Genomic DNA, 17,183 nt, shown 5'->3' on the forward strand with positions numbered 1-17,183 from the left:
GCGATAAATCTCTGCACTGACAAGCCTGTTACAGTTTTATATGGTGTTTAAAGAACGGTTTGCTGCTCTGTCCAGCGTGAATCTTTGACAGTTGAACACATTTGAAATGAATTAGTGACGAACAGAGAGAAAGAAAAAGAGAGCGAGAAACATGACTCCTTCTCCGTGGGTCATGAAGATGGGTCACCTGGTGGAATAGAGGGGGAGGGGGATTGAAAAGGTTGGATGGCGCGAAAAGTGAGATGGCCTCTGCAACTGTAACCCAAGTCTCCTCATTCCCCAGAGACCCGGCAGATCAACTGACTAGACCCCAATCAACACGGGCTGAGAGATGGATGAATGGACGGGCGGATGAATGGAGGGACGGACAGAGGGATGGTTGATGTCTCTTATGTTTATTATGGGTCACTGGTCTCTCAAAGTCTGAGGGAACTCAGGAACAGAGGCTGGCTGACGTCTGAAAGGTGCTAGACAGAGGAAATACAAGTTTGTGACAATTTCCCAGGATGTCTGGTCAAATTAAGAAAAATAGGTCACTTTAGAGGACAAAAAATATCATAACATATAAATACTATTAAGCCCAGACTCGCTGAGAAAATAAAGAAGCAGGCAATGCAAGATTTGTGCCATTAAATGCTGCAATTTTGTGACAGAAATTCATACAAAAGTTATGAATTAGGGGAGGGAATCGCAGGGTAACTCCCGATACGATATGTGGCCCACGATAACGATAATATCACGATACAGCTGATTTAATGCAAGAAAATCATATAATGTTACATCACAACATCAGATTACCATAAAATCTGGAATATAAATCGCACCGGATTATAAGACACAGTATGTTTATGGGCCGATCCCAGAGGAAAACAGGTTTTCTATAGCGATTTATTAATTAAAGCATGTATACAAGTTATTTCAACACTATTTCAATTTATTTTTATTTAAAACACATTCAAAACACACAAATTACAGCACACCATCTGTTTTCGCCATGTCGAGTTTGCAATCCTGCTCGCTACCAGTGCGGTACATACAGTGTATGGTGCTGCAGCTGGCGGTAGCTGGCAGCCTTCGCTAACGTCGATGGTAGTGAAGGTAGCGACTGCAACGGCCATGATTGCAGTGCATGTCAGTGACGCGAGTTCGTTACAGCACTGCAGCATATTGTTAATAGGAGACGTAGCACAATACCCACTTTTTAGATTTAAAAAAATGGATTAAAAGTGCGTCTTATACTCTGAATTTTATGGTAACTGAAGAAAACAAAATGCCCCTAAAAAAAGTAAAGTACAGGATTAATGTATTTATTTAGTTGGTTTCACAGAACTTGACACCAACTGAGTCTGTGAATTAAATTTACAAAAATACAGAAGAAATTGGGACTTTGGATTTGAAAGTTGCTGGCACATCTCGTAACTTCCTTTCACCGCTGTATGACATTATCCCACTGTCTTCTTCTTCTTCTTCTTCTTCTATCCTGCTGTCCACTTCTTCTTTGGCCAATTAATTTCCATTCACGTTCTCCTTATTCATGTCACCAGTAGTGACGCGGTGAGTCAATCTGTTTAGAACGCCTTATATTTGTAAATGAAAACATTAATACTGTATTTGGCGTCAGCCTAGCAACACTTCAATGCAAGAGGCAGGAAAACGCATCAATATTTTGTCCCACCCCTACTATGAATATAATAAAAAAAATTAACAGATGGTTGAAGAGAACCTAATGGATGTCGCCTCTTTTTCTCCCCTTCACAGGTGAAACTGATGCTCCTCTGCTCTGTTCTGTGCTCATCAAAAAGGTGAAATGTGTGCTTATCTGTTTATACATCCATCCATCAGTGCTTCAGGCAGTGTCTCCTCGTCATGATCAGGTTATGCAGCCATATCTGAAGCTACAAACCACCATCTGTGAATGTCTGTCTTCATCTAGTCGACCATTTAAACCGTGCAGGTGTCTGATGAATTTGCAGTTTACTAGCCAGAGGCCATCACTCTGAAAGGCCTGCATTCTGTACACTCACTCTATAGCAAATGACTCAGGTAGGAAAAATCTGTTTTGCGTTGTATAGACCTACTATGAGAGGGTGATTGGACAATGCTTGAGATTACAAAAATGTGTTTTTGTAATAGCTTCTACAGGCTGCATACCCCCACTCAAACCTGTTGCATTGCTCCTGCATGACACATTCATGCAGCGCGTGAACAACATTTCCCTCCCTCGTCTCATAATTCTGGTAAGGCTTGTTTTGTTCAAAGTTTTGTTTTGCCTGTGCTTATAAAAGACCTCCTTTTCTGTGAGACAGACATAATTAGGACAGCGCTTAAAAAGTGTTTCGGTTTAAATGCATCTTTCATTATGAGACAAACATCTGAAGCACATCTCCCCTACTTGTTCTAACATGCTTTGACAACTATGGTTGTGATTGGACTGAGAATACATTTTGGTGTATATGTTTATAAGCAGCTTTAGATATAAGAGGGAACAGCTGATGACAGGTAGAGGACATTTACAGTGTGTGGTTGTTGGAAGAGGGGGAGGTTAAATCTTTGTTGACATATGCAGCAGTTATAAACACTGATGATACAGGCCTGTATTGTGACTTACCGTCAGTTAGGAAAAGCTCAATAAGAGCTGTTTTATATCCCAAACTACTTAAGAACAAGCGTCCGACCATTAAAATGTGTACAGTCATTAACATTGTATCATTATAAACACGGAGTCCTGCCTCCAAAATCTGTTTTTATGCTTAAAAATGTCGATCTATTAAACCAAACACTAACTAAAGCTGTTGGTCAAATATGGCAGACGACCTCTGCTCTATATTTACGCACATCTGACTGGAAGATCAAGTGAGAGAAAAGTAACCCAATAGCTTGGCCTTGTAAACGGCTAACTCTGATCTTCGCAGAAATGTCAAGAATGTATATGTCAAAGCAACATCACAATGGCATGTTGTACGCATAATAGAGGGAGGGGCTTCGGCATCAACTATAGATTCATGTGATAAAGCTGCAGACGTCAGGCTTAAAGTTTTCTACTGGAGTAGCTGGAAACTCAGAGGCAACAGATCATAAAGAGAGAGAGAGAGAGACGGTGAGGGAAAGAGGGGTATTTAGGTCGAAGAAAGGGAAGAAAAGGGGGTGAACTAGCAGGAGCTTTGGATAAGTTAAAAGATCGAGATTAGGGCGCTGATTTAGCTCAGTTGGTAGAGCAGGCGCCCATGTACTGTCCTCAACACACTGATCGCAAGGGTCCTTACTAGAGTATATCTAACAGTTGGGTCTTATCTTAAGGGCATTTATTACAGAAGTGTCCTAACTCTCAAAAATCCTAAACTGTGAGTCCTGACTTTAGGGCGGCATATAACCTGTCCTAAATTTAAACACTGTCCCAACAATGTCAATTAAACTAGCTAAACTGAAAGATGGCTGCGACACGAGAGGTTTTTGACCAGGAGGAGGAAAACCAACTGAATGATAGAGATTACTGAAAGCAGTAATGAAAGATGTGATACATTTCTCTGATGATGCGCTAATATCCGTCTATCGAATGCCGCGGCGTATGATATTGCATTTGGTTGAACGGCGTAGACCCCAACTGGAAAGACCAACCCGTCGACATGGGCACCGCATACAGACCTAACTGCCTCTTAATTTGTTGCGTCAATTTGTCCGAAGATTTTCAAAATAAAACAGATTTTCTCTCCTCGTCTTGTTTAAAATTAAATCTCTTTTTTTGACAAACGTCCATGATGTATCTGATTGTAGCCGTCAACCTCCGCTCCCTTCGAGGCAATTTTTCAATTAAATTCAGATCACAAAAATTCAGACTGAACTAAATGATTGTCGATAGGGATAATTACAATAATAAGACAGCCTAAGTTAGGACTTAGAAGATAAGATGAAGCAGAGCATTAAACATGGGACTTTTGAGATCAGATAGGACTGGCAGTTAGGGTTGTGATCACGTGGCGCATGTCATCCCCCACTTTCTCCGCACCACATTTCTTGTCTCTCTTCAGCTCTCCTCTAAATAAAGCCAAACGCAAATAATCTTTAAAAAACATCAAGATTAGATGCAACACTCCCTTTTTAGTGGAAATGAGGTCATCTGTGGTCAGCACTGGTGACGCCTCACTGGTCAGACTGGGATTGCTGGTTTGAAGTAGGTGGCAGTGATGTCTTCACTGGCAGGTGCAACACTGAGGGTCTCTCTTTCCCTTTATAACACAGCTAACTGCTCCAATCAATGGACACCCGGATTGACAGATAAAGCCATCAGCTGACGAGCCCCATTTGGACCCCAGCACCGCTAATCAATACGGGAGACATCAGCTGCTATAAGCCGAGGAGACAGAGAGAGGGGATATGTTGAAACAGGCGGAGACTGTGGGGGGTTGTGCACTCATCTTGAAAATTTTAACTCCCATCAATGCTAATTACTTTTGGCTTTAGGAATCCATGACAGTGAGTCATACGTTCACCTTTCAGGGATCCAGAGGATGCTCTTGATGCAGAGGGATGTGAAATGGAGGTCAACAGCAGAGAATGATTTAATTCTGTTGTTTGGAAGACGACTGTATAAAGAAAATCCTTCCAAGAAGTGGTCTTTATTTACACAAAATAGTTCTTAATCCCTACATAGGAGCTCTTAATACATTTTGGGGCGTTACACAACACAGCGAGACGTCAGTCGAGAGGATTGTGACACCGTTTACTACAGCAAGAGTCAAGTTGCAGAAAATGAAAACTCATCTCTGTGTACTCATCTGTCATAACTTAAATATTGCTTTTATGTACTTATGTATCCCAAACCACATTAACTACAACGCCATCCACAACAAGGCAGTAACACTGTGCATCTGTGTGTTTCATGTCCATTCCTTCCCTCAAATCAAGCGTCTTGTTTTCCATTAGGCCCCTCAGCACTCAGATCGGCGTTACTCTGTGTGGCTTATGCAACACTGCTGCAGAGCTGGAAGTGAGCTCAGGGCTATTGTACTGGTGTAGGGCTCCTCTGGGGGCTGTAATGTGTTTCATACCATCCATCACAGGGGTGTGGAGGCCAGGAAGCTTTGCTTTAAGAGCACACACAGGACGCAGATGGAGAAGCAAGGCACGCAGATATGCAGAGATAGCACAAGTTTGGGAAATTTGTTGATCACAGGAGAGCTTAGTGTGGGAACGACTTAACAAAGCCCGCGCAAGAAAATACATAAATATACTGGAGCGGAAAATACATCACATGAAAGGTGCAGGTGTGGAAACATTGGCAAATTTATACCAAGGGTGTGCTCAGTATACCTTTGTTTTATAGGTCAGCTTTGATTCTACTTCTGTCTGTTTTTCTATCAACATTGTTTAATCATTAAAGAGTTAAACCCTGTTAAATTCCTTCACACTATTTCCTCGTGTAGAAAAGCTTTTCTCTGAAGCTAAATGTCTTCTTGTCTTAGGCTGTTTTCTCTTTATGCCTTTCACAAACTTCCTCCAACTAAGACAACATCATTTGATTGCCACATTTGTTTTTCAGGGTATTTGCAAATGTATTCCACAGACGACAAATCAAGATACACGGCTGAGCTGAGCCGCCTGTGTTATTTTTACCCTGACCGATGACCTTGCTGGGAAGCATGAATCTGCCTGCACTCGTCGTCCTCTTCCCTGCTCATTTACGTATGAGCCTGGTGATTAAGAATCTCCCAGCTCTGCAGCTTAGAGACTCAAATCCCTGTACAGTATGGTCGTAATTAAAGATGGACAACACAGTGGCAATCCTTGGCTGGGGAACAGTCTGGCAGAGGAAATAACAGGGAGGCAGCGCGGACTGGGGGTTGGGACGAGGAGACAGAGGGAGGAAGAGACACAAAGAGCCGTCTTGGTGGGCAAGAAACAAACAAAACAAAAAAATAAAAAGTCCAAAGATTTTAATCTAACGTCGCCCAACACACCCACACACACGCACACACACACAACATCAGGAAAACTACTATTTCCTTTTGTTTTTGAAGGAAGAGATGAGCGTAACCACCATAAATGTGCTCACTCCCTGAAGGCCGGGCTGTAATTTGCCAGCAGACGGGTGGAGTTTACCAGAGGCAAAGATAATCTCAGCCTTTAAATACACCAGCACAGTCACCACAAGATGTTTAATCATGAATGCAAAGGAAAATGTGTCCAATAAGAATAGTTTGGGCTCCTCTTCTGGAGTCTCTCTTGGGGTAATGATTAGAAAGCAGCGGTTTGAATCTGTGTATCATTTAGGTCCCCACCCTTTCCTGAGAGTAGGGGCCCTTTGCTGCCGCTACTGGTCTTTTAGTGCTCTCGCCTGATTATCTTTCTGCCTGGATGGCGAGCTCGGTCAGCTCCAGCCCACTGTCAGGGCCTTCAAAGGGACATGAAAGAGCGCGTCCTCGTTTCTACACAGGCCGGACGATGCCTCCCTTAACCTCCCCTCTGTCACCCTGGCACCCCGTCTCCTACTGTGGTCTGCACGTTCATCCTTCATGCTCTCTTTTCACACATAGAGACACGCGGCGGTCACTCCCTTGTCTGCTGTCCATCAGCGTTGCCCTATCAAAAAGGTTGGTCCCCACTTATTTGGAGATCATTAATCATCCCGTGTAGGACAGGAGGCCCCTTAATCCAGCCCCTCCTCCCCCCTCTGGCCTCACCAAACAGGCCACAGCGCAGCCCTCCACCCCTATCCCCCATGGTGTTATCAAATTTCAGTGGTTGTAACTGTAGCACAATAAACAGAGGGGGGAGGAGACTGGGTGGGGGTAAGGGAGGGAGGAAGGGGATGAAGATGTAAAGACAGAAAGAAAGACTAAATGTAATTTCCTAATGCCCCTTTATGGTTGCGTGCTGTGTAAAACGGCTTCAAAGGTCTGGAAAATTGCATCCACTTTGAGAATTGCGTCTCAAAACAGGAAGTAGTTGAAATAACTGATCACTGAAAACTATTTAAACTACAACTCAAATGAAAATACCTCCCCTAAACTCCAACACTCGCATCTAAAACGGACAAATGTGCCCACAAAGCCCCGTGTTTTTGTTGTTAACCCGACCAGGTGCTGCCACTTTCCAGAAGTTGTGGGGTGTTACCTAAAAGGAAAATGAGGCCGTATCAAAGAGCCGGAGAATGTTCCTATTGTAGTGTGGTGTTTGTACAGAGGTCCCGCCTGTTACGAGGGCCAGCGTGAGGCTGACCGGGGGAGTAATATAATGCATACATGGATCCCCCAGAGCCCATTCATGGTGTAATTGGTGTGGACAGAGCTCTCGGTCTCAGGGTTACAGTTAGGGAACTTCCTCTAATGTCCTGCTGGGAGGCCACTCTTCCCACACCGCAGATACTGCAAGAAATATACAGCTGAAGACGCACATAAAGGTCTTACTTTCCTTCAAAGTGGCATGGACAGGAGCTACCTGAATTTGCTTTTCAGGGCTTTTTAAATAAAAACAGCCCTTCTCATGTTGTCCGTTGAACATGTCTGCTGCTATAACTTCTGAAGGACAAACAAGACATTAAATTAGTGACTTCTCATTTTGATTACAGGCCAAACAGAAGCCCATAGATACCATTTTGCTATTTATATAAACATCACTGGCAGCTACATTGAAGATTAACAGGCAGCAGAGCCATGGCCACTGGGTTGAACTGTGGAGCTGCAGCCGAGCGACACATCTTCATTATAATCATTACCGTCTCCCTTTCCTTTCCTTCCCTCCTACTCCTTCCTCTAATTCTATGCATCCTTCTCCAGCCCCATCAAGACCACTGCAGCATAATGGCACAGACAAGTCCGGCTTACCACTTTATTACTATTAGCAGGCCTAAATCTAATACGTGGGGATTTTCCCCTAAAATAACTCTGAAGCAGCGATAGCGCACCATGTGGTCCCTCTTAAGCTGAATCTACACTTCACATTAAGAGTGTCACACCGGGGTGGACGTAGCCTGCGCTGACCGCGACGTGTGGGGTTTTCTAGCCGGAGAAGGGGCTAAAACACTTGTCTCTCTCCCCCCGCTGCCCCCTCCCCCCTGATTTCACAGAACAGGAGCCTCTCTCTCTCTCTCTCTCTCTGGCTCTGTCCATCACAGCCTGTGGCCATTAATCATCTCAAGTGGACAGCGCTGACAGGCAGTTGGCTGCATCACTCTCTTATTTTCTTCTTCTTTTTTTTCTTTATCGCGCACCCGCAGCTCCCGCAGCCTCACTTACTGCTCCCCCACCCTCGATTATCTCCTCACAACCTCACCTCCTACCCCCCCCCCCCCCCCCCCCCCCCCCCCCCCAAACAAGAAAGTGGCCGGGTGTCAAAACAAAACAAACATTCACCCATCTGCTTAATCGAAAACCTTTGAGGTGGTTAATGGCGTCAAGACAGCGTCAAAGCTTTTCTCTGCGTTCCCAGCGGGGGTGAAACAGCGAAACCTGTTATGGATATGATGAACGATGATGTCGGCGTAACTCGGAGGCTAATATCCTCCACCTACGCACTTCCAACATGAGCACACCGAGTGCATTTACATGACATTTACATGTGAAGGCATTAGCTGAGGCTTTTATTTGCAGAATGAAAGGAGGTTATTCAGAAGCATAACGCTGAGCTTTTTCTTCATAACAAGCACAAAATAGTCCGGAGGTTAAATGTGAACTGGTGTCGGAGTCGTCAGCAGAGAAATAGGCCCATGGAAGTAAAGGTAGAGAGGTTGAGTATGTGCATTTTCTCTGATGCAGAGCCCATCAATGGGCCCCTTTACGCACAGACAGGATTTAGGACAGCTGCTAAAATTCCTCAACCATTAACACACACACACACACACACACACACACACACACGTGCCTGTTTTTAAGCGCAGGGGCAGGAAATGGGAATCCCTCGTAAGTTTTCCTTCCGCTGTTGCTTTCCTCTCAAGGCCTTGAGGCCCCACGACGAGGTGGGAAAAGCACTTCACCATTTGTCTCCCTCCACGCAGAGATTCCTCTGGATTTCACTTAACCTCGCAATCTGCTCCTCAAAACGAGGCGGCCTTTTATAACCTCCCCGCGCGTAAGGCATTTCCTCGCATCACGAGCTGTTACTCCGACCCTTCTTCCACATAGTGCCATTAAATCAAAAAGGCTTTTTGAGGAGTCTTTCATTAGAAAAAGAGCGCAATAATCTTGACCCTGTATGTATGAAGTGAAATGGAAGGAGGGGTAAATGCACAGTAATTAGAGGGTGCCAACAACAAGAGCTTAGCGTAGCTTGCTCTTCATCTCATATAGTCTTGGCACTAAGAGTAAAAAGGGAATCCAGCCAAGCAATTTGTTCCCTGTGATTAAGATTCTTGTTTGAGAGACAGCAGAGGTCAGCCAAGTGCCTCTCGTCTTAAAGGGAGGGGTGAAGAGCTCATACTAGAGTAGCTGAAATTATACCCTACACTGTACAATGCTAGCATCAGGTCTCTGATGCCAACAGCAACATCCTTGTCATATCCTGCATCCCTGCTTAAAGCGCCGTGCAGCCAAAGATGTTTGATTCTCATCTTTCCTCGTCTCCGAATACAGAAACCTTCTTCCACTTCCCCCCAGCTATTCTTTTTCCTCTGCCTCACACTTGTCTATTATAGATGAGCACTCAGGAGACACTGTTATATTTGTTACAACTGTTGTCGACCACTGACCCTTGCACTCCCTCACTTGTTGTGATGCTGATACAGGAACTCGATCCGTGCAAGCCGATTCAAGTTGCACTCACTATAATTCACGTTGGGGATGTAATTCAGCCAAACAAGTGAAGTAAATGTTAATGAAGGAGATTCTCATTGTCAGATTTAAGATGCGAGTGGAGCTTACGAGCCTCTGCAGGTGAGGTTGGCCTCTGCAATGCCTGTTTTTAAATCCTGTTTTAGCTCACTATGAAAGTTGCCCATCTAATTTTTTTCACAGGTTTTTGTGCTTTTGTCTTATAATTGGTTTTATTCTGTTTATTTCATCACTTTGCCGATGGATGGTTTGACTTAAAAACAAAGTTATAATTTTGCTCATTTTGTTTCGATCATAACACAATAATTGGACGAAAAAGGAGACGTGATTTCCCCTCATGGTTAACCAATTTTCTGGCCTTAAGTAGACGCAAATTTAGTGAAAATAGTGTGACGTGGCGCAGCGTAATCAGCCAGTTATCTGCTGTCAGGTTGCATTTTAGTCACTTTGATGGATTTCTCTGTCTGACCAGCGTGAGTAAAGGGTCAGCCAACCACTCCCGCCGTCTGCCACTGGACAGAGATGCTAACAGGGCCCTGACAGATCCTGTCCCTCCCTCTCCCTGACGCAGCTTAATTCATCACCCTCCAAACAAGACCTCTGGGTGCTCAGCCAAGACCAGACAACCAGAAGCTGCTGTCCGGGTGGATGTGCGCTCGCCAACATATGAGTAAACACACAATGACGTCGATGCACATGGACCAGTCTACGAAAATGTGCGCACCATCATCATCCATCACAGTCTGACAAAACAAACCACGCATCATATACACACATGCATACATATGGTATCACCCATCACAGCCTGTGACAAAACACAATGAAGTATGAAGCACACACACACACACACACACTCACAGACCTGCATCACCCATCACGGCCTGCCAAAACATAATGTAAAGTATGCACCTCTGTAATAACATTGTGATTCACCTTGGGAGGTATTGCACAAGCCATGCAACTTGCTTGGTAACAGATTTGTCTGATAAAAGCCTAAGTCCATTAGCTGCACTGGTTACAGAGGTCTTGCAGGCGGTGTCAAAGCAGCACGCGGTCAGCTGAGCCTCCCCGTCTGTTGGCCAACTAGATAAGTCAGGCCGCTGCCAGATCCTCTTGGCTCTGATGCTGCAGAACCACAGGATCAACAGAGACAGGTCTCACCTGCTGACCCCTTAAGGCCTTTACTCTGGGGAGGGGAATTAGTAAAGGATTTCTTAGCCAGTGAGAGTTACAGCATGTTTTTTGAGTTGATCAGTGACATAGCGCACTTGACAACCTGGTGACACAAATGCAAATGCCCCGTGAAGACTGAAGCCACAAAGGAGAGACGTATTAAAACAACAGCAGATCAAATAAATAGTTTCTGCTGTCAGCCTCACACCAATCAATCTGTAGTGAAATTCCAGATGCTCTGTAAAAAACAGCAGCCCCCTCCTCACACCGAGACAGGAAATGACTCTAAAGAAATGGAAGTGGTGTGGTATTTGTTTTTCCACATAGGCAGAGGGTGGGAAATCAACTCGGGCCAATGTCACGTTTGTGGCAAAGAGATCATTTCTATAGGCTTTGAAACAATGCAGATGCTTTGAGAGGTAAGAAAGCACAAGGGTGTTGATTTACACTTACAATTCATACCGACTTGGGGACACGTTTGTGGAAAATTCATTTGAGTCTCGCTTCTTAATCCCAAATGAATCTCCAAGTGTACCACTGAATCTGACTCAGGTAAAAGTGATATGTGACGTGGTGAGCTGAAGTGAAAAAGCAGCTGCTGCTTCATATAATGTGCGTGTCTAGGGAGAACGCTTACCTCTCTTTTGCATGAAGGTGAAGAGGTCATCCAAAAACTCCTTCCTTTTGGGGTCACTGTCCAGTTCATACAGCTGAAGGAGAAAAAGACGCTTATAAGGGCTACAGTGCACAAATTTGTCAGATCTATCCAACAAATACAACCCATATTTCCTCCTGTGTGTCGGGCACTGTTGGCTCTAGATGTTTGACCCATTTAGAACGTAACATTTTCACTGTAAGTACAGAAGTTTGGCCGTCAAGCCTCAGTAAAGGCTTGTTTTTTTGTGTGCCTTTTTCCCTTCGTTTCAGTTGGCTACAGATTCTTCTAATTTGTGTTTTACCGGACACTAGACCAAAGGCCAAGTGTTTGGTTACTTAAATAAAGCTTCTACATACCTGTTTATGTCACATTTTCATAATTTAGCTGCACAGGATTTTAATTAAATCAAGATTTGAGGTGATAAAGCTGCAATTAAACAACTGTACTTTTAGTTTCTGCAGCCCTGCCTGTCATTTCCGCTCACACAGGCCCAAACATTAATGCACGTCAACGGCCAACTGACCATCGTCTGTTATCTTTCTAGTGTGCTCAAGTGCAACTTTTTGAGAGATGCCACAAAAAACTAGACTTTTTACAGTTTCCACTAGTTTGACTTTCATGAAATTACTGTTATTCTGTAATTGGTGCAATGGTTTAATATTTTTATGACCTCTCTTGATCAGACTCTCAGTATACTCACCTTAGCAAAGTCTCTTGAGGCCTCTCCTCTTCCTCTGCTACTGTCGGCCTCATCAGCCCAGCCTGCGCTCCCGTTCTACAACACACACACAAGGGAACAACAAAAAGAGAGAAATATGGTAAACAAGAAGAAAAATGGAAACAACCACAGACAGAGAGGATCCAGTTTGTAGTAGTCTTATATGAGCCATGAGTCTTTGCAAAGCAACACGATTATCTCTGTTAATGAGATTATTCTTTTAGTCATTTGCCTTAATTTAATTGTGATAGCAGAGATACAGAGAGGAACAGGGAAAAAAGAGAAAAAGGCCATGTTATGTATCTATAGGTCGGTGGTCAGATCTGAGCAGGGGATGTCTGTTTCCACATTTCTAATTCTTAAGAGGGCTTTGACCTCCAATTCATCTCCTAAAATGTGTGAATCTGCTTGTTTTCAGGCTGCCTGGAGGTCAAAGGTTCATGTCGGGGCTAAAAAAACGTGGTAAACTCTGAGCTAGTTTCAACAACTGCCAACATTCTGCAACACAAACACATGAAAACTAATATATACTCAAACTCCAAGAGTGCATTTTTCCAGGGGTTGGAGGAGTAACCTCTGGAGTTATTGTGCCCCTGAGCTCCTGTGTCCCCCTCCCCCTTCATCCTCAAACATCTCCATTTGACCTAAACCATCTGCATCTGGGCCTGCCCTGCCCCCACCTATGTCTTCCGACCCAGCTGGATACAAGGGCCCCCCATCCTTCAATCTTAACGCAGCTGTGACGGGTGGCCAAGTTCATGGAGTGTAGCTGGCTGTCAGGAGGGGCCAGGGGAGGGTGGGTTGGTCAGTAGCCCTAGTGCTACACACACATGTGTGTAAAGACTGATCACTGCTGTGTGTATGTTTGTGAGTGCAGGGGGGGGAGGGGGGGCAATGGCCCCACAAGACGGGAAGGAAGGAAAATAGGGGCAGAAAGGGGTGCACGGTATGTGCCGACCAGGAATGTCTCCTAAAGACAAAACCTATAAAAGCATCAGGAATCAAAACAAGATCCGTTCGGAGGGGGACGTTAATAGCTGCAGCCCAGGGTCTAGTTTCAAACAGGAGCCCATTGGTCAGTGGCAATTACAAGGCCTGAAACGAGAGCTGGCAGGGCAAAGGTTGTCAAGGCCCCTGAGAGCAAGTCATTTTCACCCTCTCACTCTCTGGACGTGTAACGCTTGTCAACATTCATGCTCTCTAAACAAATACGCATCAGCCATCAACTTGCAAAGCCGCTGCAGAAGTTTCAGAGGTAAAATCATGAGGACCTTTGTTACAAGATACCGACGACGGTGAACAGCTTAGACCCTCTCTTACACATAAAACAATAAACCCCCACCTTATAAATGAACCTTCATAAGTTTGGAAATTAACCTGAATATTACCAACACTGATAAATGTAAACCGAGTTATGTTTCTTCTTAAATTAGCATAAAGGTTCAGTTTCAAAAAGCTACATTTCCACGATGGAAAACATTTTGAGTCCGATGTTCCCTTTTCAAAGACATACTAGCAGATGTTTCTCTCAAAATACTATTATACATTTTCAAGAAAGCATTATTCGATCACGCTGGCTCCTAAGCAGATCTCTTGTGCAGCTCACGTCTTATCAAAAATTCCCTGTCAACTAACATTATCTATAGTATGTCAGAGAGATTACAGAGGGATCATCATGTGACAGTAAATATACAGTATGGTACATTTAGAGGCCTTATAGACCTTTGCACACAATCTGACCACTTCTGTTAACCTTTAACCATTATAAATGATTATAACAGAAGATAATTCAGATTACAGACATGTATAATCTCACATGCCTGCTCTCACATGAAAAAACTTTGCATTCAGCAGCTTTTAGACGTGCTGCATGTTCCCTATTCAACGGCCCAGAGGTCGACGCTGTGTAATCGGACTGTTACCAAACAAGGAGCTGTAAAGCTAAACGGGGGGGGAAAAGTTTTCAGCTCGTCAGCCTGTGAGCACAGCTGAGCTCACAAATAAATGCAATTCAACTCTTATGTAAAGAATATTAATGCCATTATTTAAATAGTAAGTAATCCCTGTTTGTGAATGCCTTAGCTGATAAACCCCTGAAATCCATTAGAGTCAGATAATGTGTTACAACACCAGTACAACCTGTGTGTATTCATCCTGGAAACACCGAGTTATATTTAGTTTTCAGTGATTGATAATGTCTCATACATCCTAACTCTGAACAGATGCTCTTAACAAAAGTAAATAACTGGTCCGTCCAGCTCTCCGGAGTCAGATCAAAGAGCAGCCAGGAGCTGCTGGGTTACTGGCCTTGGATTTGTTAGGTGGACACAAATTTGTTTACACACAAAGCATAAGCACACGAACACACACACTCACACACTCAGGCCTCCCAGAGGGTCACTCTGTGTTATGGAAGCTCAGGGGTCAAGGTGTTCCTGACTTACAGAACAAAGGTCTAAAGTGACAGGACACCTCTGTCTAGTCAGGAGCTGGCTCTCCATCCATCTGTCCTGAGGCACTTTTTCAGTCTGCAGATAAGAGGCCGGAGGGGAAACACTGTAACTTAAAAAAAGGCAAAATACTGGACAAAAGCCTTTTACTTAAATTAATGAACAAACTCCTAAATGTTCGATAAGAGAAGTGGATTGAAATGCACACAAGCTACTTTTTTCTGATCATTTAAATTCACACTTTGGCTTCTAGCTTCATCCTCTCCTTTTCTGACCACATTTTCTGAGCCGTCAGTAATAAACGCATGTCTGAGAAAAAAACCTGATAAGATAAGATAATAAGATAAGATGGGATAACTGGGAAACATGCAAACAACATGCCTTTAATAGACAGCTGAAGAGAGTCGGGGTTGACATGCACCACATGATCGGCAGACCGGGAGTCGAACCTGTGATCAGTGCATTGAGGAGTGTAGCCTCTGTACGCGGGGCACCTGTTCTAGCAACTGAGCAAAAGCAGCAAATCTAGTTGTTTTAATACTGCACAATCTACAAAGAGTCCTCACACTGTAACAGATCACCCTCCAAACAACCATCGGTTGCATTTACACATTTTAAAGCTCCTGTGAGGAACTTTTGGTTTGTGTTGATGTTGGCGCCCCCTGTGGACAAAGCCGTAACTCTCATCACTTTGCTGATTTTGTCCTGTACATGCTTAAGTGGTGGTTTTTAACAACAAATCTCATCCTGCTTTCTTTAACATATGTATCTCTCACTTTAATTTTTTGCTCTGGAAAATGTAAAGAAAGGCAGCGTGCAGTTAATCGCTTCGTCTGACACCTACCCCCCTGGCAGCAGTTTCAGGCATTAAAAATAACTATATAGAAATAATCAATTTTGTCGCTGATGGTCTGGTTTGGTTCTGTAGGTCATATAAAGGCATCAGGATTCATTTCAGTCTGTTTCATAACCAGTGAAAAACTCCTCACAGGAGCTTTAAATGAAACAACAGACTCACTACTGCAGCATCACTGACTTGACTGTGGAGCGCTCTCTTGTCCGGGAAAATGTCCATTACTCATTTTGATCAGCAGTAAAGTGTAGAGAAAAGTGAGGCTGAATGTTTGCTGTGAGAAAGAGTTTGGTAAAGATAAAAGCAAGCGGATTTGCTAACTAATGTTTAAAGTTATCAATAAATAACTACAACAACAAATTCTGCCGTCCACTCTCATAAGCACAAATAAGTCCACATGCATGTATAAAAAATCCTGTGTGTCTGTAGGCGTTTCAAAAAAAGCAGTAGTGATTGAAACGTGGAGCCGTTAACCCCGAATAGACATGTTGGCTCTTGAATTGGGACCTTGGTCAGCTGAGGAATGTTAACACTATGTTGCTTTTTGTCAAGTTAGAGTGGATACTGATGTTTTGGGACCACTCCTTATGATCAGTCACCTCAGCCCCTTCATCACGCGCAGCGCTCCACCCAGAATGACTTCTTTAAAACGAGAGATTCCCACACCCAACCTGCAATTAGACGGCTCGGCCTGTCTGATATCATTTAGAGACGTTTCAGGCATATGTCTTTATGTTTGTGTATTATAAGAGCTTCTGCTTAACGTGTATTTCAGCCATGGTTATAGCCCGAAGTATGAGAGTGCATTTATATAAACTGCAATTCAATTACCTCAAATTGGATTATAATATTCAAACGGATACGTCTATGCATGTGTATCCCCTGTACATGCTTATGAGTGTGTGTTTAGGATGAACAGAAGCTTTCATACGTTTAAGCCGCCCGTGTTTCCCCTCCGTCTCTCTCTCATGCTGTTAGCGGGTTTACTGGCCAGGCAGCGGGTGGCCTAATCACATTATGGCCATACGTGACCGACTGGCGCAGCGCCAAATCAGGGATAAGAATAAGGTCGATGACCAGAAGTGAGCTAGAGCTGGTCATCGCTGGGGGCTGCGTCTCTGTACCTGTCAAAGTTCTCTCTGGGAGGAGATTGCACCGTGGGGCTCTTAGTGTAAACACTTTACTTGGTTTCCTGGAGAGTTTGTAACAGGGCTTATCTTAAACTTGGCTTATATTAGATCTTTCTGAGGTAAACTGAATTTTGAGTTGCAGTTGTGAAATCCAAATACTAAGAATATGCACCCACGTGACGCTTTGTGGTACATTACAGCGGACATCCTCCCATCTGCAACAAGTTGACATTCTTTGCATATCCCTCCATCTGCATCGGACAAACTACGCGACACACGTGGATGAATGGCTGGAGGGGTAATTCTACGCAGCCATTATAGAAAGATGTCTGGAGTACAGCCACCATTTTAGTGAGGCCAGGCATGCCGGAACAAGAAGGGTTAATGGCTGCTGCTTGGGGAGTGGGGGATGGATGGCATTGATTGCTCAGGATGTTGAC

At 44.0% G+C, this 17,183-nt stretch overlaps 1 protein-coding gene across 1 annotated transcript in view; it reads right to left on the reverse strand.

Annotated features, from left to right (window-relative positions):
• LOC138593447 (AT-rich interactive domain-containing protein 3B-like) overlaps positions 1 to 17,183 on the reverse strand; it is a 53,263-nt gene that overhangs the window by 14,725 nt on the left and 21,355 nt on the right. Inside the window, exons 3-4 of the mRNA XM_069664460.1 lie at positions 12,293 to 12,367; positions 11,572 to 11,644 (exon numbers count right to left, since the gene is read on the reverse strand). Coding sequence (XP_069520561.1) covers positions 11,572 to 11,644; positions 12,293 to 12,367 — 148 coding nt within the window. The remainder of the gene's footprint in view (positions 1 to 11,571; positions 11,645 to 12,292; positions 12,368 to 17,183) is intronic.

This window comes from Semicossyphus pulcher, unplaced genomic scaffold (assembly GCF_022749685.1).
Source record: "Semicossyphus pulcher isolate SPU_LCO1_2020_fin unplaced genomic scaffold, fSemPul1.0.p SCAF_1, whole genome shotgun sequence".
Classification (NCBI taxonomy): Eukaryota; Metazoa; Chordata; class Actinopteri; order Labriformes; family Labridae; genus Semicossyphus; species Semicossyphus pulcher.